At 34.8% G+C, this 22,519-nt stretch overlaps 1 protein-coding gene across 2 annotated transcripts in view; it reads right to left on the bottom strand.

Moving 5' to 3' along the window:
- Positions 1-974: 974 nt before the first annotated feature.
- The window catches only part of VTA1 (vesicle trafficking 1), a 62,437-nt gene continuing 40,892 nt past the window's right edge, over positions 975-22,519 (bottom strand). For both annotated transcript variants that reach the window (XM_077776118.1, XM_077776120.1), the window contains 4 exons: positions 21,054-21,162; positions 12,988-13,161; positions 6,917-6,997; positions 975-1,489 (listed from right to left, as the gene is read on the bottom strand). In XM_077776118.1, coding sequence (XP_077632244.1) covers positions 1,344-1,489; positions 6,917-6,997; positions 12,988-13,161; positions 21,054-21,162 — 510 coding nt within the window. In that variant the 3' untranslated portion in view covers positions 975-1,343. The remainder of the gene's footprint in view (positions 1,490-6,916; positions 6,998-12,987; positions 13,162-21,053; positions 21,163-22,519) is intronic.

The following is a 22,519-nucleotide window of genomic DNA, read 5'->3' on the forward strand; positions in this document are numbered from 1 at the left end:
AAATGCTATGCAATAACTTTATACTTAAGCAAAGAAAAAATGAAAGACGAATGGTTATGAGTTAATGATTCATCTTCTTTGCAACAGACTGTTAGAACAGTTCAGCAAATGTTTTCTTAAAGAGCCAAGGAGTAAATATTTTAGACTTGCAGGCCATGTAATTCTGTAGTCAGGGAAGCAACCAGAGATTAAACATAAATAATGGGTAAGGCTTTAGTTCAATAAAACTTTATTTACACAACAGGTGGTCTGCCCATTGACCATACATAGTTTGTGGACCCCTACGTTAAATGACTCCAATCTCAGTGGGATGAATCAAATGGACCAGATAAATTCCAGGTAAATTTGGCAAATTTACCTCCCTTTTTAAAAAAAATTGTTCGCCTTTCACTACAGAAACATCCATATTCCTGTAACTACACATAAGGACTTAAAGAAAATGACAACTCTAGCATGCAAATTAAAACAGACATTTGGCTCTGTAAGAAGCTGAACAAGTTAAAAGAATCCTTGTATTTATTTTTTACACAGCACAAATGTAGGTGACACACAGGAAGTCCATGATTCCCCATAATTTATATTCTTCTGCAGCACTCAGAGCTCTACGCTTTATGGAATCCATTCCATAGCAGCAGAGAACCTGAACTTAAAGCACCAAGTTTCCAGGCATAACTACAAATGTCTTCTTTTCATTCCCTAACACATGCAGTCAAGCTGCCTATGAATAAATACCAATCCACTTTAAGCTTCAACGGCGAAGAGAAAGCTGCTGGGAAACCAACATTATTCTTACATCTAAAAGTGACTCTACCTCTTTACCTTGTTTTCTTCTGTAACAACTTTTACTTTTAATGTAGTTCTATTAAACATGAACATAAATTTAATTTTGAACATAATCCCTTTCAAATTCACCTAACAGTTTGGGATGTCCATATTCGTTTTATAAATCCAGAAGGGGCGAGGGGGGGGGNAAGTAATACAGCCTATGTGTCCAAATTATAAGATTTTTAAAAACCTTTAAGTTATGTATATTAAGATACAATGTGAATTTCACAGAAGTGGGATTTCATTCTCTGAAGCAGGGTTCAATGGGGGTTTTGAGGATCTTGCTAACATCAGCCCGATACACCCGGAGATTACTGGATCCACTAAATGGACAATGAAAACTGGCTGAGGCTGCCGCTGAATGCTTCAACAGGAATCTGATACAGGGACACAGATTTCATTGTTATAGTCAATGCAACTGAAGTCTTCCTTAAAACTGTGCTCCTGATAGGCTGAAGAGAGAGTAATGGACTGTTAGTTCTTTAAGCCAGAATGCACCAACGTGCGGTACAAAAGCTTCATTCTCTGCCTGTAGTTAGCAACTTGAGGGCCTTCTGCAGATTCTGCACGGCCGTGCTGACGTCTTCGTACTGCAGGGCGCTGCCCGCGTACTTGCAGTATTTCTGAGCCCTGGCAAAGTCCTCTGGTGTCAGACGGATATCCGCTGGAGGGAAAACAGAAAAATTAAGATAGCTCTAAGAAGAGAAAACGTATTCTATTAGGTTTGGTAGATACTTACGTTTAAAATTATAAAAAATATTTAAGGTTATATAAAAACATGAAGGCTGTTTTCAGCCCCAGGTGGATTTAAATAAGTCTTTTCCATGCTTTTCAATTTTTTTCTTACTCATATACCTATACACATGGCAGTACACAATAACTTATATGAAAATATTTTCTCCCAAAGTAATAAACTAGAGGCCTTTATATTTTGGTAAATTAATTGCAAAAAAAATATACTCTGTGTATAATAAGGACAGGAGCTTCGGTGTTTATGCTAGAAACGCCGAGCCTCTCTTTTCATGGAACAATACACACAGACTAAACCATTCAGCCCTCATTTGAACTAGAATATAAATATAATTCTCAATGAAAAAAATAAATAACAAACATTAGTTTAAAATTTAAATAAGCCGTTTAAATTTTATTTTAGTATGAAAATATTTTGCATTTTTGTGCTATCCATATAGAAACCTCTAAGGTTTAACTAAGATACTATCATCATTAAACTACAAAATTCAACAAGTGAACAACCTTTACAAATTATGTCCAAAACTTATTCTCAGAAAGTTTTCCAGTTACATATATGATTAATATGGATAGTGCCCAACTAAATAACCTGGGTAAAAAAACCAAAATACTAAAAACATTTCATCTAAGATTTGAATATACCTGAACATATATTTCTAAAGGTGAAATTAAAAACTGACTTTATGTCTTATCTTTTGAAATACCATTTTCTTTACAATTTTTTATGAGATTCTAAAAAGAACTGATAGGAAGTTGGGGCACAGAATATAATGAACAAATAATACATTTCAAATTCTAAGTTCATACTTATAAATAGGCTATCTTTGTTTAGTTATCTTTAATTAATATATATAGCATACAACTTTGACATTACCTAGGTAAGGACTTCAAAGTAGGTAACAACTCCAGGTATCTGGACACTAAGTCTGATCCATATTATTATTTTCTTTAAAATTTTCACAAGAGTTTTGGAATAATGGATCCTAAAGTTTCTAGGGCAGGGCCAGGGACCCATAAGTGCTGAATAACTTTAATGAATGTATATGTTCCTACTTTATATTATTTCCTACATTTAAAAATGAATCAAGTTCATACAAAATTATACATTAATTTCAGATTTTAAGAGAATATACATATATCTACATATGGTAACTAGCCAGTGTGCTACATATAAATTCTTCAAATACTTGTTGAATATTATTAAAGTTATAATGGTTGATCTTACTGTTGTGAATAAGAGACTACACATTCCAATTTTGACAGTACTTCAATTTTCTGAAGTTTCAGTCTTGCTTAAAAAGCAAGAAATACAAATCAATAAACTAGTAAAATGCAATTATATATTAAAAAAAAAACAAGTTCTCCATAATTCTTTTAGTTATTTAGTGACTTGGTATTTGTTACCCTTAAACCTAAAAAACAATTATGTTGCAGTTCTACTGAAATTAGTTAGGACACTTTAGGCTGTATTGAAAATACCTACTAGATTTTCCAAAGTTTTTTCCAAGTATATTAAGAGGCTCTGGTCATCTAGAGCTAGACACACTATCTGGGTGCATGAGACACCTTTGAAAACTGGGTTTACCCCACTAATCATTTTGTACTTTAACAGCCTGTTCTCTTATCTCAGGGCAATTTTTAACTATGTAGGGCATCCATCTAGAATTTACTGGCCTTGCTGGAAAGCCCCAGTGCGCAGAATGAATATTTTTATAGCATCAGCCTTAGCACTGTTTGCTGACATACCACTTATTTATTGATCAGATGTCTGTAGTGGCAAGAACTCTGTGACTATTTTAGTTTTTACAAACTAAACTTATCCACCAATGATAAAACTATCTTAAAACACAAATATTCAGAAAATGTGAAGGAAAGTATTTTAACAGAAAAGTATCATTACAGATATATAATATTTATCTTAAAAACATGTATGAAATTATGTATCAGATAAAATATCACTAGATATTAACCATCTTACACATTCAGATACAAAATGTAACTTACAGATTTATAGAGAGATGTTAGATTTATTTTCAACAGTTAAAAGAACTTAAGAAGCCATGTCAAATAGTTACTTTTGCTATTTTGTAACACTTCAGGCTTTCCTTCATTTAACAAATATCATCTGGGGCGCCTCTGTGGCTCAGTTGGTTAAAGGTCTGACTTTGGTTCAGGTCATGATCTCACGGTTCATGGGTTCCAGCTCTGCGTCGGGCTCTGTGCTGAAAGCTAGCTCAAAGCCTGGAGCCTGTTTCGGATTCTGTGTCTCCCTCTCTCTCTGACCCTCCCCTGTTCAGGCTGTCTCTCCCTCTCTCTCAGAAATAAATAAAAAACAGAAAAAAATTAAAAAAAATCATCTAAGAGCCATCAATAATAAAACATGTCATTAAACTTCCAAATTAAAAAAATAAAATCTTCTTAATTATGATTCTTTTAAATTAGCAGTTAGAAACTGAAATGGAAAACACATAAGAAGAGAACTGTTCAATTTCAGTATCTGATACTGTAAATATTGCTTAATGCACCCATATAGAAGCTGTTTTTCCAATTACTAAAATTTACTAGAGGCCCTAATCACACCAGAGAGAGAGCACATTGTAGACCTAAAAGGTGTTTAACGGATTAGAGAGGTCGTCTAGCAGAACATCTCTTTTCTGAACTCTATGCTTAATATGTTCCCGAGGGCTTTTAGGCAAGACAGTCCCTGTCACGGGGCTGCTTTGCTCCTTTACAGGGCAGGACAAGAAGGCGGCAGGCAGCTAGAGCTATTAGTGAAGTTCCCTATTGCAGCAGAAAGAGCCGGGGTCAGCACTGGATCAAAGAGACCATTTTTGGTGTAAAGACAAATCCCTGCATGCTCAGTTGATATAAGAATCCATTTCCAAGGTTGATTTATCTCATGTCATGACAGAGCATAGAATATATTATCGTAAAAATTCCCAAAATGGGTCTTTAGAGACTCTTTCCTATCTAATTTGGTAATTTTAGAGAGTCATGTCAGAGACTTTGGATAATCTTACCCTAGTGGACTCTATTATCCTCTGACTTGAATGGAAAGCACAGGCAGAATCATAGGGGAACCATCTGATACCCAGAAAACCTGAAGGGTAAAGATACAGCTCAGTACTGAAGCCTTATATCCAAGATACGTCACTTAAAAACGGCAACAGCAGTAATGATTTGAAGCAGAATTTGATCGCATCAGGCACTGTGCTAAATACTTTTCAGATGTTCCATTTAATCCTCAAAAAAAGGTATAAGGTAAGCTGTTATTCACATTCTAATACTATATAAACCGTTAAAAAGGGGGACACTCTGCTTCGCATCTACCACCTTTCCAATCCCATTCTCTTCCCCACAGTCAGCCACAAACTGACTGTAAATATATTAAATATCTTAATATTAACACACATATAATATGGGTATTAAAAGGTGATGAATACTAAGCACTAAAGAGAAAAATGTAGCAGCAAAGGGGTTTAGGGAGTATTAGAGGTGGTGGTGAAGCTAGTGATGGCTATGAGACTACAAGTTTTGGTCTGTGCATTCTCTAGAATTTCTCTATGTACTTAAACACATATGTACATGAAGGGAGATGGAGCTTTTTTTTCCTAAACAGGGTCATACTATACAGAATGTTCTGCAGCCTGCTTTTTTAATTAATGATGGTAGGAGATCTTTTAATGTCAGAGTTATTATACTCTTTTTTAACACGTGCTCAGTAGTCCAAAGGACAAATGGACCTTCCCATTATTATTAAATAATCCCACAAGATTATTTTCTACTACTACGAGGATGTTGAAATTCCATACCCTTGTAAATATGTTTGGAGCTCATGTCTAAGTATTTCTTTGAGACAGAATCCTCAAAGTGGAATATAGCAGGGTAAAAAAAATTACATTTGTCATTCTGATAGTGACATAATACTGCTGTAAAAAACTTTACTAATGTATGCTTCCCAGCAACAGCATGCCAAGAGTCATTCCCTAGGTATTCAATGACCCTGCAGATTATCAATCCTTTAGAATATTTTTTTATCTATTGACATAAAACCAAACTCCTTCCGACTCTCAGCCTTCCTGACTGTTAGCACGGCTGGGCATGCTTTCACGTGTGCCCTGCTTATCTGCGTTACTGGCCACATTCTCTGCCTGGTTTTTTTCTGAACTGAGTTTTAGTTATTCATTTGTAGAAGCTCTTTATATATGCTCTGGACATTAATTCCTTAAAGTTTCAATTTCCTCCCAGTCTATTAGTTGCATTTTAAGAACATAATGGGGAAGAGTTCGGAATCTTCTGTGGTGTGGAATTTATTAGTCAAGCCTGTTAAGATGCAACTATATCAGGGGTGCTTGGGTGGCTCAGTCAGTTAGGTGTCCGACTTCGGCTCAGGTCATGATCTTGTAGTTCATGGGTTTGAGCCCTGCGTCGGGCTCTGTGCTGACAGCCAGCTCAGAGCCTGGAGCCTGTTTTGGACTCTGTGTCTCCTTCTCTCTCTGACCCTCCCCTGCTCATGCTGTCTCTTTCTCTCTCAGAAATGGATAAAACATTAAAAAAAAATTTAAAAAAAAGATGCAACTAAATCAGATGAGAACTGGGAGACAGTATCTAATGTATATTTTTTCCTGATAACCAACTGTTGTAACATCACTTTTGAATATATATTCTGACAACATTGATCCAAATGCCACCTTTATAATTTCCATATTGTGTGGCCTGGTTTCCAGATTCCCTACTGTGTCACTGATTTGTCTTTTTCAGATTATTTTCATAGCAGATTTTAGACAGAACTTTTAAAACTGAGTGGGATTAATAGAGGGGAGTCTGGAAACCAAGATTAACAGAGGAATATGGTATTCATTGGGGAGGTGATATATCTATAACAGATAAATATTCTCCATTGTGTTCTTGGGTAATTTGCCAGTTATTACAGGCTCTTTTTTGTTCTTGTTTTCAACTATGATCAGTTCTCTTTTTGGATAACCTAATAATTTAATGTAGATAAGGAAGATCATAATCATAACAAATGGTAATTCTGAACCAAAGTAATCTAGTGTAAGCTTTCATGATTGCTTTGGCTATATGTTTGTGCCACTATATCCAGCAGTATATAAAAAATGGAACAGTAAAACTTAAAAAAAAAAAGGGAATGCCTTCAAAGTTAGGTATTTTGGATAATATGAAACAACCTTGGCTCACTGGAGAATCTAGTGAACAGAGCATTCAAAGAAATGTGTTTCAAATTACCCAGGCATTCAAATATACAACACTCTTAAGGTAAAATTACAAAAAAATACCCAAAACAGGAGATACAATATATCACAAAAAACAGCTGACTTACCCTGGGACACTGTACTGAAAAGTGCGGGATCAATAGCCGGAATCGTCTGTGGAGTAGGCTGGATAGTATTACTTGTTACACCTGCATATCAGAAAAGCACAAATGGGTATTAAAGTTACACCTCTTAATTATACCCTATGAAAGCATTTAAAGGGTCATGAAGGAATTTCGTTTCTTAATTAGTATTTCTAAACCTTAATGAATTATAATTGGACATATTTATTTGATGTTGGAAGCTGCAATGGAAAAATATGCAGGAAAATACATTTTGAGTGCTTATGTACACAGTTAATGCAAATGGTAATATGTCTGCATGCTAAACTATTTTGTGCATTTTTCACTTAATATGTTTTAGGAATCTACCTTATTAATTTACATGTCTACATAAGTGTTCCATTTCATGTATGAGTCACAATTTATAAAGCAGTGCTTTACTGATGGACATTTAGGTGGCTTTCATTCTTTTGCTACTATAGATAACACTACAGTGAATATTCTTATACATTGTATATATATACAATATATGTGTATGAATTTATTCATAGAAAAAATTTAAAGAAGTGTAACTGCAAAGTTGGGTGACATATAAATTTTGAACTGACCAATTTAATGACTATCTCTTGCTTGATTTTAATAACTGCTAACCAAATATATTAAACTATTGACATCTGACATAACCGTTCCCACAAAACTTGCTAATTTTTAAAGGCACATTATAAATACCATTAACAAGGGACTGCAACATTTGGGTGGGACCTTCAGAGACTACCCAGTCAAGTGTAGTGCTTTGAAGTATCTAAAGCAGAGGGACATGACTATCTCTTTTTCATATTAATGTTAAAAAAATGAGCAGACCAGTTTAGATATCATTGCCATTCCTTGCTAAGTTGTGTTTCTGCCTAAATTAAATCCTCCAAGCAAATCCCTTTCTCTATGGAGAAGGAATATTTTTATTAATCAGCATCTTGTTATTTTTTAAAAAAATCTTTAACGTTTATTTTTGAGAGAGAGAGACAGAGCATGAGCAGGGAAGGGCAGAGAGGGAGACACAGGATCCAAAGCATGCTCCAGGCTCCGAGCTGTACGCACAGAGCCTGACGTGGGGCTAGAACCTATGAAACTTGAGATCATGACGTGAGCCAAAGTTAGACACTTAACCGACTGAGCCACCCAGGCGCCCCAATCAGCATCTTCTTATTAACTTTGAAATGCTTATTTGTATATCTTCATATGACTAAGTAGACAACATTAATTAACAAGAACAAAATAGAATCTACACAGAAAATAAAGTTATGTAGTAAAATTTTATTTAAGCAATACTAAAAAAATGTGTATTCTGTATTTTATTAAGAACTTCTGGTCACAGTCCTTCAACTAAGACTTGAACTGACAACACAGGCTGCTCAGCAGGCCTCATGCAGGGGGAAGAATATGCTGCTTCCATTTGTCATGATGCCCGAGCCAAGGCCGGTCCCTTTGGCAGCCATCATGACATGTTCCCACAGAGACCTAGTGTACAGGCCCAGCACAGGCTCATAAATACTTGTTAAAATTGTAAAAATGGCTTGTGGTTTATGTTACTTTTTTTTTTTTCTTTTCCAAGATGCCCAAATCTAGTTTTCTTTCTTTCAGGATTTGCAAAGTTCTCATTTGTCAATTCACAAATGGATTGCAGCCCCCAAGACCACAGTATGTTGGAATGATGTGACCATAAAGATGTTCATGGGGAAAGCAGAACTGTGTTGGAAATATCCTTTCTTTCTGTAATTTAACAAAAAGAAGCATTAACAAGTAACTTCTGGTTAATTTTTAAGTAGATGTTTACATGGCCTATTAAATGGCATTAATATACATTCAAGAAGTAAACATCAACACATTTCTAAATACGTACTGAATTGTTCTATTGTCTACATGATGTGGGGATTCTGAAAAGGGAGAAATAGGTATTGGTTAGAAAACTAGAAGGTGATCCAAAAAGTATAGTTAAACAGAGCCCTGAGGAGTAGTATCTGGAGAAAGACGTGCTATCTACACTGTAAGCAAAGGTAACAGAACAGGAGGATTGTGTTAAGTAAAACCTCAGTATAATCATGGAAAATGGCATTGATAGAAGTGATTAGGACAAAATATTAACAACTTTGAAAGCTGTATAGGAGAACTCCTATGTAGTACTGATACTTAAAAGAACAACACATAAAAGAGCTAAGTTTTTGATCTACATATGTGCTGAGCTACATTTATAATCAAAAGGCTGGCATTAATTATAAAATAATTCTAATACTGAATCAACTTAGATTTATTACTGAGACCTTCCTCCTTAGTATTTACAGTATTTTCAAGAGAAAGAAAAAGCCATCCGCTCCATCACTGACATCGGAGAGCCCACGGCGGTTAAATACAAGAGGCCAACACTCCCCCTGCTTAAACAATCCTTATCGCTGCCCTCCTTGCACCCTGGTGCGTTTTCATGGAAGAACTAAAAACCGTATATTAGTAAATACTATTCTTTTCAGCTATCTTAAGGATTTCCCTTTGATAAAAGTGCATCCGGGATCTTTATATGAGGGAAAGTAAATCAATCTTAAAGTGAGTAAGAGGGGAAACATCTGCTATATTTATAAACTAGAAATGTTATTTCATTTGCTATTAGGCAACTGGGGACTTTTTTTTTTTTACTGTTTTAAATATAATAGAAAAAAAATCTGCCAGCTAAGAGGAGATTCCAAAATCTCAAACCAATATTAAGGGGCAAAATATTAGATGGGAGAAGTAGATTTTGATTTAACAGGGTTTTAGTTCATTGGAGGAAGAGAAAGGAGGTGCCAAAAACATAAAATCAGAAAGACTTGGGTTCCAAGTTTAGTTCTGTCACTAACAGGTATGCCTGTACATTTATTTTCATGGGACAATTGCTTAATTTCTTTACAGTATGTACATTAGGGCCAGCAATTTCTAATATAGTTGCTGTAAGAATTAATTTATAAAATAGCTATGGTATTTATTTAAATGCTAAGTCTATAAGAGTACACATAAAGTAGTGCATTAGAACCTCAACCTAAAAAAGTTCCAAGGTTCTTGGTTTTATGTGCTCACTCTGAGGAACAAAAGCGAAAAAAGAAATAAGGCTCATGCCAGAGTTAACTGGATCAAAATGCACGGTTTATGCCTGAAAACTTCCGAATAGAAAACTACCTCAATATATCCTAAGCAGGAGATACTGGTAGTCTGAACATATGAAACTACTAATATTTGATCACTTTTGTTGTACAAAACGTAATTCTGCCCTCCAACTAGAAATCAGCTTTCCCTCTTCTACATATGCACTGTAGGACTATATATTAAATAAATATATATGCCTATACCAGAATACTGCCCAAAGATATGTTGTCTAAACCAACAACCATCATACAACTTTTAAGGTCAGTATCCTACCCCAAAGGTGACACTTCCCTTGATTCACAAAATGATTTTAAGTGTTCATTAGCTTGCTCTTAAATACTCTGTCTTTGGCACAGAAATAGGAAGGAAGAGGAAAAAAAAGGAAAAGGAAACTAATTTGCTGAACACTGATTTTGTGTTAGGCATAGTAGTAGTGAATTTTCAAATCTTTTCCCCTTTAATAATTAAAATCACAATGAGAGGTATGATTAGTTTCATTTTAGAAAGAGGCAAAACTTACGTGGGGAGAAGCTGTGTAACAGTTGAGTTTGCGGTTAAGCAAGGGGTAGGAACTAATAACCAATACAATTTGACTTCAAAATACATTGTATTTTCTAAAACCAGTGTGTTTGAGACTCCTGGCTGGTGTTTAAATTCACTAGTATAATTAAAGTAGTATTAGCCTAAGGCAAATACATCTAAGTAGCTGTTGTTGCTTATATTATTCTACTCTGGAAATACAGAGCATTTCTAAAAGAAAAGAAGCTATTTATAATCGTGTTCCATGAAATTTTACTTACAAAAAAAACTCAAATTGGTCTGTCTATTAAAGCCATCACACAGACCATAAGACAAAGTCAGGGTAAAATATACAGAATGATGACACTAAAGAGGTCAGTGTTAAAATGATCATATTCATCAATATTCTTCAAGAGAAAAATAACAGCAATACTTGCAGGTAATATAAAACTAAAAGTTTTAGGGGATGCCTGGGTGGCTCAGTCGGTTAAGTGTCCGACTTCGGCTCAGGTCATGATCTCACAGTTCATGGGTTCAAGCCCCACACTGGGCTCTGTGCTGACAGCTAGCTCAGAGCCTGGAGCCTGTTTCAGATTCTGTACCTCCCTCTCTCTTTGACCTTCCTCTACTCACGCTCTCTCTCTCTCTCTAAGAAATAAATAAAAAACATTAAAAAATAAATAAATAAAACAAAAAGTTTTTGTTTGTTTGATTGATTGATTTGAGGGAGAAAGGGTCAAGGAGGGGCGGGGAGTGGGGGAGCGACAGAGGTTCTGAAGCGGGAGATCATGGCCTGCACTGAAGTCAGACACTCAACCGAATGAGCCACTGAACCAGGTACCCTTAAAGCTAAAAGTTTTAAAATAGGAGGAAAGAGGGGCGCCTGGGTGGCTTAGTCAGTTGAGCGGTCTGACTTTGGCTCAGGTCATGATCACACGGTTCGTGGGTTCGAGCCCCATGTCAGGCTCTGTGCTGACAGCTCAGAGCCTAGAGCCTTCAGATTCTGTGTCTCCCTCTCTCTCTGACCCTCCCCTGCTCACGTTGTCTCTCTCTCTCTCTCAGAAGTAAATAAAAAACATTAAAAACATTAAAAAATAAAATAAAATAAAATAAAATAGGAGGAAAGAAACTGATAATAACTGGTGCTAGCGCTACAGTGGTCACGTAGAAAACTTTTGGATGTTATTCAACTCACGTAAAATAACCTAAAATGGTTTGGGGAAACTGAGACTGAAAATTTAAAAGTCAATGAAGTAATGGTGTGTTATGCAATAGAAATCAGAGCTCAGAGAATGAGTTTCATCCTATCAGTTAAATATTCTGAAATGTGTGGGGGCGCCTGGGTGGCTCAGTTCGTTAAGGGCCCGACTCTTGATCTCAACTTAGGTCATGATCTCACGGTTCACTGGTGAGATCGAGCCCCATGTCATGCTCTGTGCTGACAGCAGGGAGCCTGCTTGGGATTCTCTCTCTGTCCCTCCCTTCCTTGCATACATGCTCTCTCTAAAAAAGATAAACATTAAAAAAAATATATTTTGAAATGTTGGTACAGTTTACTACCATAGATTATATTTATGCTGAGATAAAAGAAATACTGTTAAGAATAATTTTTGGAAAAAATGCGAGATGTAAATTATGGTTTTAAATACCCTTCTATTTGAAAGTAAGGGTGACATTTTGTCAACAATAAAAGTAAATGCCTGCAATTTTAAAAATTATCTTTTATTAACTGACACTGGCATTACTAGAGACTAGTGTTGTCAGATCTATTCCATGAAAGTACAGACCTATGGTACTGATTTATTCAAGGATAGTAGATATCACTTCCCTTTTTTTTCCTTTAGTCAACTGTAATATTAAAAAGAAACAACCCAAATCCCCTCTTTGCAGTTTTCTGTGATTCCATTGCTATTGAGATTCTGTGCCTCAGTGCCTGCTCTCTACATTAACACTGTCTATGTTGAGGGCAGAGGTCAGGTCCTAAGGAAATAAAGCAAGAAAAATGAAATCTTGCTCATACAGTGGGCCGCTGACCAACATTTCCTGTAATAGACCAGGCTCACCTCCCTGCTAATCTTGAATAACAGTGAAGGGCAAAGAAAGGGAGGGGAAAAAAGAAAATAACACCACACACGAAAAGCACAGAAATTCTTAGTCATAAAATATATAAAGTTAATAGTAACATAATTAAATGCTTTGTCATTTCTCAAAAAACTAAAGACAATTACCATTAAAACTTCAACAAAAAGGATTCAACATTTTTTGTGGGCTCAAATAGAATTTAAAGATCTTATTATGTTTTATGACCATCACTGTGAGGCATGGACACGAGAAGGAGTGCGGTTCTTATTTATGAAAGAAGAGTTCAAAACTGGCTAACGTTAATATCCCACCTGCGCTGGGTGGCACTTCCGCTGGCGTGTTGGCAGGAGCGTGTGCCCCAGGGGGGATCTGGATCCCCGTGAAGCTGCCAGCCGGCATGCTGCCTGGGTCATAGGTTGAAGATGACGGCGGGGGTGGCTGGGTAGGCAGGGGTGTGGCTCCACCATCTTCTGTTTCTTCAACATCTATTATATAATATATATATGTAAAGTGAAATCAGGTATTTTGAAATAAATATGCCAAATATTCTTATTTTGTTACACAGATACGACAGACCTTCAAATGTAATTCTATTTAATGCAGTTGATAAGCAGGTTTTATCTCTGAAAATACTAGTTTTAACTGTTTTCTTTTTTGAAACACTTAATTGTGCCTGACAGTATGATTGTCACTGCTTTTAAGTTAATACTTTTTACAATTATATAAAATCTTTGCATATAGTATCTTTTTCTTAAAAATAAACTTTCTTTAAACTCACTCTTTAAACTTATGAAAAACAGGATACATTTGTTAAAATGTGTCACATTTAATGCTATCCATAAGAACTTTATTTTTCTGACAGTGGCCTTTTACTTAGTATTTGTTGTTTAAACTAGCCATAAAATGATTACCTGTGTGTTTGTTGTTCGAGTATTAGGTTAATCAACAAAAAACAAAGGAATGAAATGTCACATTGAGCTACCTGCACAGAAAGGAGTAGTAAGAGGCTGGTGTTGAGAAGTTTTGAGATACAGACTTAAAATATACTATATTATTAGCTGAAAGTGACAACTACCTTGAGAAAATTAAATGTTGATGGTCTATTTAAAACTGACAATTAGTGAGGCACCTGAATGGCTAAGTTAAGTGTCCGACTTATGAGGTCATGATCTCACAGCTCATGGGTTTGAGCCCCACATCAGGCTCTCTGTTGTCAACACAGAGCCTGCTTCAGATCCTCTGTCTTCTTCTCTTTCTCCCCCTCCTACTGCCCAAACATGAAAAAAAAAAAAAAAAAAAAAAAAAAAAAAAAAAAAAAAAAAAAGGNAAAAAAAAAAAGAAAAAAAGAAAAAGAAAAGAAAAAAATGACAATAAACCACTTTTGGGAATCTTAGTAATTTGAAATGCAAGCTAGAGCAACAGATATCTGAAATCAATTTATTTCCTATCAACTTTTTAAATAACTTTTTTGTCTGATCATAACCACATTATATATCCAATGTAGATAATTTTAAGTAACCAAAAATCTACCCACTCTGAGATACATGTTACTGAGTAACTGTGTAGATGATTTATATTTTATATACACTAAAATAATTTTCTCTATTAGAGAACTGTAACATTTATTCATCCTACCTGAAGACAGGAAGGAACCCCTCCATCCAATGTTTAAAGGCCCTAGAAAGTGACAAAGCTGGTAGAAACTAAAGTGAGGATGGCTCCTGGGAGAGGAAATCTCACCAGGCAAGATCTGCTCTCATGTGGCTTTTCACCTGCAGGCACTCAACAGTCTGAGCAAAAGAAAGAGCTGGAAAGAAGTGAGCCTTGAAATGTGTGCATGAACCCCAACTAAATACTGTACAACCCTGAATTATGTGTGCATAGTCCGGAAAGACTCTCCAGGGTTCTGGTAAAAGAAACAGCCTTTAAGTTGAAAGTAAGAAGGATCGTGTTTGAGTTCAGGCAAGTTAACTGCCCATTAGAACAATAAGCAAGAACTTGCAGGGGAAGATAATAAAATGCAAAGGAGCTACATGATGTGATCAACAATAAAAATTAATAGAAATATGAGGGGGAGGGTGGAAGAAAATGTGACCAGAGTCAGGTGAAAAAGAGAGTACATAGAAATAGACCCACAAATGACCTAGATATAAAAATTAGTAAAATAATAATAATAATATTAAAGCAGGTACTATAAATATGTTCAAAATCACAGAAAAAAAAATGTAGTCATAATGAATGAAAGAAGAAAACTCACCAGAGAAAAGAAACTGTAAGAGGGACAAAAACAGATGGGACTAATGGTAACAGAGAATAAATGGTAAAAATAATAGGCTTAAATCCAGCTACAGCAATTAATTACATTAAATTAAATGAACCAAACATTATTTTGAGCACTGATGGTGACAGACAAAAAACACAACAACAACAATAGCAAAAGAAGAAAATAAAGGGGGCCCCTGGGTGTCTCAGTCACTTAAGTGCCCGACATCCTGGTTTCAGTTCAGGTCACGATCTCATGGTTTGTGAGTTCGAGGCCTGAGTTGTGTTCTGCGCTATCAGTGTAGCGTCCACTCCGGATTCTCTCTTTCCCTCTTTCTCTGCCCCTCCCCTACTCTCTCTCTCAAAATAAATTAAAAAAAAAAATAAAAAACGAACAAACAAAATCCTATACGCTTTAAGTTTCAGATATGTTTATATTAAAAGAATGAAAATAGATAGACAATGTAAATAAATACAAAGCAGATAAAAGCTGAAGTGGCTAAATTCAATAATAGACAAAACAGAATTCAATTCAAGGAATATTAGCAGAGATACAAGGAGATGTTCCATAATGATAAAAAAGTCAAGTCATTAAAAATAATTAAACAATTATAAATGTGTACGTACTTAATAAAAATGAAACAAAAGCTGACAGAACTAGTAATATCCCACAGTTGAAATTTTAATAAGCTTCTGTGACTCCCGTTCATGGGACACCACAATAAACAAATGCAGAATATATTCTTTTCAACTACACGTAGCATATTCACCAAGACAAATCATATTCTGGACCACGAAATAAATCTTAATAAACTCTGATATACTGAAATCTTGAAAAGTATGTTCCCTGACCAAAAGAGAATTGAATTAGAAATCAATAAGAAAAGTCTCAAATATTTTTAAATTAAACATTGTATTTCTAAATAATCCATCTCTCAAAGAAGACATCACAAAGGAAATAAACATTTTGAATTAAATGGTATCAAAATACGTGAGATGCCATTAAATCAGTCCCCAGAGGGAAGAAAACTAGTGCTTTAAATGCTTATTTTAATGAAGAAGAAAGACTTGAAATAAAAGTCTACATTTTCTCTTAGAAAGCTACAAAATAAAAACTAAAAGAAAATTAAACCTCAAGTACAAAGAAGGAAAAAATAATGTAAGAGCAAACATAAAGGAAACAAAATAAAGATATTATTAAAACAATAAAAAAAAACTAAAAAATAACCAGATTAGGAAAAGGAGAAATGGATATTATAAATATTAGTAATTAAAGAGGCACTATCAACACACATTCTTCAGATATTAAAAGGATAAGGAGGACAGAAAGGAAATATAAAGCCAATGAATTACGCAACCTAAGGGAAATGTCATTATCCTTTCAATATCTGTACGATTATCATTATGAAACAGACACAAATTACCAAAACTTACCCAAGAAGAAATGACCTGAATAGTTCTATATCTATTGAAGAAACTGAGCTCATAGCAAAAAAAGTTCTATACAGAAAATGCCTGGCCTAGATAAAGTGGCAAATTCTAGCAAACATTTAAGTAAGACATAATATCAATCTTATGCAAAAACATTCAGGAAACAGGAAAAGGAATCAGTCAACTTATTTTATGAGGCTAGTATAACTCCAATAGCAAAACCTCATAAACTTTAACACATATACAATGATTCTTAGTGTGAGGACCAAACCCAGCCATGTATTATAAGGATATTACACCATCACGACCAAATGGAGTTTATCAAGGAGTGCAGAATTGATTTATCATTTGAAAATCAATCAGTGTCACACATATTGACATTATAAAAAAGAAAAACTATATGGTAATTTCAACAAATGCATAAAAAGCATTTGATAAAGTTTAATCTCCATTTAAGACAAGTTTTCAGTTCCCAAGGTGGGGTGGGGAGGGTTGGGGCATGGGGAATTCCTTAGATGAGAAAGGGCCATAAACAAAACAAAACAAAAACATGCACAGAAATATCATTGCTTTTGCGACAGACAAGAAAAAGAAAGAAAAGACATAAAGACTGGAAAGAAAGAAGCAAAGCTGTCTCTCCCTACAGATAACATAATTACCTATGCAGAAACTCCCAAGGAATCTACAAAGCAACCACCAGAACTAATAGGTATATTTAGCAAGGTTGCGTGATACGACATCATTATACAAAAATCAATTGTATTTCATATTAGAAGTAAACAAGGGAATGAAAAAACAAATTTCTTGGAAATTAACCAAAGAGTTACAAAATCTATATTCCAAAAAAATACAAAATACTGCTGATAGAAATTAATGCAGGCTTAATAAATGGAAAGATGTATCATATTCATGTAATTAAAGACTCAGCTTTGTTAAAGTATCTAAATTGATCTATAAATTCAATGTAGCATCAATCCTAATTCTAGCAGGCTGTTTTTTTTTAATAGAAACTGAAAAACCTACTTTAAAATTTATGCGGAAACTCAAAGGACACAGAACAGCTAATAATATTTTGATAAAGAGAAGAGTTGGATGATTTATGCCATCTGACCTCAAGATCTACTGTAAAAAGACAGAAGGCAGTGTGCTATTAGTATAAAAAAATATATACCAATGTAATTAAACAGAGTCTAGAAATAGAATCACACAAAGTTAACTGAATTTTTGACAACCTGTAACAAGTGGTGATGAAATAACAGAATACCCTGGAGGGGGAAAAGAATCCTAAATCCCTACCTCACACCATACACACAAAAAAATTTAAGGTCTCTCACAAGCCTAAAAGTAAAAGCTCAAACTATAAATCTTCAAGATTAAATACATACAATAGAATTTTTGAGGTAGAAATAAAGACTTCGCAGGACACAAGACACAGCCATACATTTTTTTAAAATTATAAATTATATTTCATCAGGATGAAAGTTTCCTGGTAATTAAAAGACAGTTAAAAGAACAAGGTAAGCAACAGACTGGGAGTAGATACTGGTAAAGCATGTATGTCACAAAGAACTTCTGTTCATAATTTATAAAACAAATCAATAATAAAATGACAGAGAATCCATTAAAAACAGGTAAGTATACTAATGTTCACAGCGTTATTCACAATAACCAAAATATGGTAAAAGCACAACATACTCCAAAAGATGAGTAAATACAATGTGTACGTGGACACAATGGAGTATTATTCAGCCTTTGGAATGAAATTTTCAAACATCCTATTACATGGATGAACTCTGAATATATTACAACAAACCAAATAAGCCAGTCACAAAAGTCTATGATTCCACATGTATGAGGTACCTAGGGTGGTTGAATTCACAGAGACAGAACACAGAATGGTGGTGACCTGGGGCTGGGGACCCACAGAGGAAAGGGGACTTACAGTTTAATGGTACAGAGTTTCAATTTAAGAAGACGAAAAATGTTTTGGAGATACACGGTGATGATAAACTGAAGAATATGAATGTATTTAATGCCACTGAACTGCACAATTAAAGACTTAAAATGGTAAATTTTATGTTATGTATATTTTGCCACAACAAAAAAGAATGGGCAAAAGATTCAGACAGATACTTCATCAAAAAAATATAGAAAAAGCTAATAAACACATTTAACAGAGTTCAATATCATTTAGTCATTGGGAAAATGCAAATTAAATCACAATGAAAAACCACTATACATGGGTCAGAATGGCTAATTTTAAAAATACTAATAATACCAAGTGTTAGTTAGCAATGACACAGAACGACAGAAACTCTAATACATGGCTGATGAAGTGTAAACAGTACAACAGCCTTAGAAAATGGCTTGGGAATTCCTTAAAAATTAACCATATATAACCTAGCAATTCTGCTCTTGCTACTGGCCCAGAGCAATGCGACACATGCCATGTGTTCATGTACAATGTGAAGTATGTCAAGAACCATGTGTATTTAAATGTCAAGAAGCTTAATTTTTCACAACCTCAAACTAGAAACAGATATAAAATTCGTTAGCAGATGAACTGATAAATTATTGGTATCCACAAAATGAACTACTCAGCCATAAAAAAGAATGGATTACTCATACACAAGACACAGATGAATCTCCCAGATGTGATGCTGAGAGAGAGAAGCTGAGTGCAAAAGAATAGTGTATGACTCTGTCTACACAATGGTCTAGGTCAGGTAAAACCACATTTTGATTACACAAACAACTAAACCAGTTGCTTCTCAAGGTAGGAATGGACTGGGAAAGGGTATGAGGTAATTCTGAGGGGTAATAGAAATGTTCTTTATTTAGGGGGATGTGTGTCAAAAGCCACCGAGTCACTGAATTACTCTAAGTAAACAGGTAAACTTCAATTTGTAATTAGTCAGATTACCAAAATTTGTTTTCCAGACATGAGTAAATGAATGACTAAATTGAAGCTAATGAAAGCTGGGATACTTACTGTTGAAGAATGAAAAAAATATTGTGTGTGTGTGTGTGTCTCCCTTGCTCTGTGTTCTAGGAGGCCTAGAAGCAACGATATACCAGCAGCAATGCAAACACCCAGTGCCCACATGCCCAGGTGCCCAGGTCTTGGCTTCTAAAGATCATTCTCCAGTAAAAAGGGCCAAGAGCTCTTTAAAGAAAAGGCTGATTCTAGTGCTGGGTCAAAAAAAGAACTAGATGCACTTGGAGCATTCTGATGTGTCAGAAAGCAAGGAAGTGCAAATCACCAATGATAGAAACACACAAAAAGTACACAGAGGCCAGATTGAAAAAACCCCATTGCATGAATCTACGACACTTTTGACCATCATCAAAAGGAATGATACTAATGGATTACAATCACTAACTATAAATTCATGAGCCCATACTGACATAAATAATTAAATGAGTAAATATACAGATGAAGGAGACAGAACACTCTTACAGTATAATGCCAACTTATTAATATAGAAGGAATAATGGTGTTAGAAAATCATCAGTAGATGCTAAAGATGGTGGGGTAATGTTTCATTAAAAATAGGGTATTTACACAGTCTCAAAGTATCTCCCACAAACAACTTATTAATACAAAGGGATACCACATTATCTGAGTGATCAATTAATATCACCATTATTTCACTTCCAATGTGAGGTAAGGAACACAATTTCATTCTAGGTATTTCTGCTAAAAATGCATAATGGTAATATAATCATGAGGCAACATTAGACAAACCCAACCTGAGGGACAGTCCATAACTAACTAGCCTGTGCTCTTCAAAGACGTCGGGCTAAGAAACAACTAGAAAGGCTGAAGAACAATTCTAGGTTAAAGGAACTAAAGAGACATGAAAAGTAGATGTAACGGGTTGATCTTAGACTGGATCTTGGACGAGAGACAAAAACCCACAAAGAAGATTACTGAATCAACTGATCAAATTTAATATTTGAAATATTTAGAAGTAAAAGAATGTATATCCAATTTATTTTCAAATTCTTCAAAAAATGTGTATTTGTAAAATTGCATCCTTTTGTAGAGCCATAAGCCATTTCTGAGAAGATACTGTTAAAGTTACAACATTAACACTAGATTAGGACACTAAGATTACGTTCTGGATTAATAATGTATGGACTTATTTTTATATCTCTCATACTACAGGTCTTAACGACAAATATTTACCAAGGCTAAAAAGTGCTGAGGTTAACTGTATCTTATGGTTTGCTGAAAGAGAAAAAGTTTAATAAATCGCTAGAAATATGAAATATGTAATTTTTTATTGCTGGAGTATAGGTTAATAATGACCAGTTAGAAGTAATACCATTTTGCAGATACTGAATTAAAATGGACAGGAGAACCTAGCGTTTGAATCTTAACAGAATTCCCTTCAGTTGAGCCTTTTCCTAGAATACTATTTTTGTAAGAATCATGTGGCTTCTTTATAGGCTATATTCCATACAGTAGTAACTATGTTCGGGAGTAAGTACATTTCTCTTTTTTCTTAGATTACTCTCACTTTCCCTAAATTTATGATTTCACACTTAAATTTTCACAGATTTTAGACCTGATGGGACAAACAAAAGTGTATAGTTTCTTCCAAAAAACTCTGAGTAATAATATTCTGAACAATTATGATTCTGCTAAATCATTTTGCTTACATAAATACATACATACCATTATCTTCTTCAATTCCAACAGGCCCTGCTTGAGGAGTTTCTCCATTCTTTAAACAGTTATGGATATATGTTGCCTTCCACCTTGCATACTTTCTGTGTTTCACATTCTAAAGGGAATATTTTTATATTAATATTAGACTGCAGTAAAGACGTCAAATAAAAATATACATTTGTGATAACCTATATGGTATTTCTGAGATAAAATCCATTTTTGCATGTTGTATCTCTGAAGGAATATGGCAAAGCATACCCTTTTCCCCACTGGATTCTACTAACTGTCTAGCACTCAATAGACCATAAAAAGCTATCTTCCTCAAAACACATGACTAGTTACCTTTTATGATTTTGTATTTTAGAAAAGGTGTGCAATGAAAATGTGGCGGTGTCCTTCCAGCAAAACTTGTAACTCTAATAGAGAGAACTGGGGGAACTAGGCTAAATGGAATTCTAAAATTAAACGTAAAAGACAGTAACAACAGATTCAACTATTTCCACCAAAGAAGAAAAATTGGTCTGTACAAATCTATGAAACACACTTATGAAAACAAAAGGAAAACTAAGATGATGCAGTTGTTAAAAGAAACAGACTCTAGACAGACAGACAGGCAAATCTGACCTTTTAACCCTTTGACCAGCTCCAAATGTGTTAATGTGTTAACCTTAATTCCAAAAAGGGACACCTCATGAGGTTGTTATAAGAACTGAAAATATCAGTAAAGAACCTGCGAGTTGCCTCCTCTTCTTTCCTGCCTTAAAATTTATGCTTACACACTAAAAAATTAAGACAAAAATTTATAAATGTAAAATCTTTTGGAATTTTGGATGGGTTAGTCATTTTTAGTTTATATTGTAACTGACCTTTATGATACTCATGGGCTGGAGCCTGTTAGAAATGCAGACTCTTTAAGCACCTCCCAGACCTACCGAATTAGAATCTGCACTATAACAAGATCTCCAGGCAACGTGTATGTACATTAGTTTGAGAGAACGCATGCAGTTTCATTATGCTGGAAACAACCAGAATTTGCCTCTTGCAAAGATCCACTAAGTCACCAATAGGTACAAATATAGCACACAGCACAGATACTTATTTTTTATGATCTAGATACTGTTACAGATAAGTATATACACCCTAAAAAAAGCAACCCCCAGAGTACTGAATTTGTACCATACTTATATTCTACTAAAAAGCCTTTTGTACACTGATTTCCATTTTCTTCCAGGTATGATTATAATTTATTCTGCTTCACAAAGAAGCTTTTCAAAAGAAGCATCCACATTTAAAGTTTTCACTTCTTCACAATTACTCTAGAGACAAAAAAGTTTCTTTTCTTTTTGGTTCTCATTTTCATCACAAAAAGGTCAGAGAATGTGAATATCCCATGACTTTAATGGCAATGAGCCCACATATTCCAGCCTCCACCTCACTTAAGTCGTTAGTTCCCTTAAGGAATGCTCTCAGCC

This window comes from Crocuta crocuta, unplaced genomic scaffold (genome assembly GCF_008692635.1).
Source record: "Crocuta crocuta isolate KB4526 unplaced genomic scaffold, BGI_CrCroc_1.0 scaffold25, whole genome shotgun sequence".
In the NCBI taxonomy this organism is placed as follows: Eukaryota; Metazoa; Chordata; class Mammalia; order Carnivora; family Hyaenidae; genus Crocuta; species Crocuta crocuta.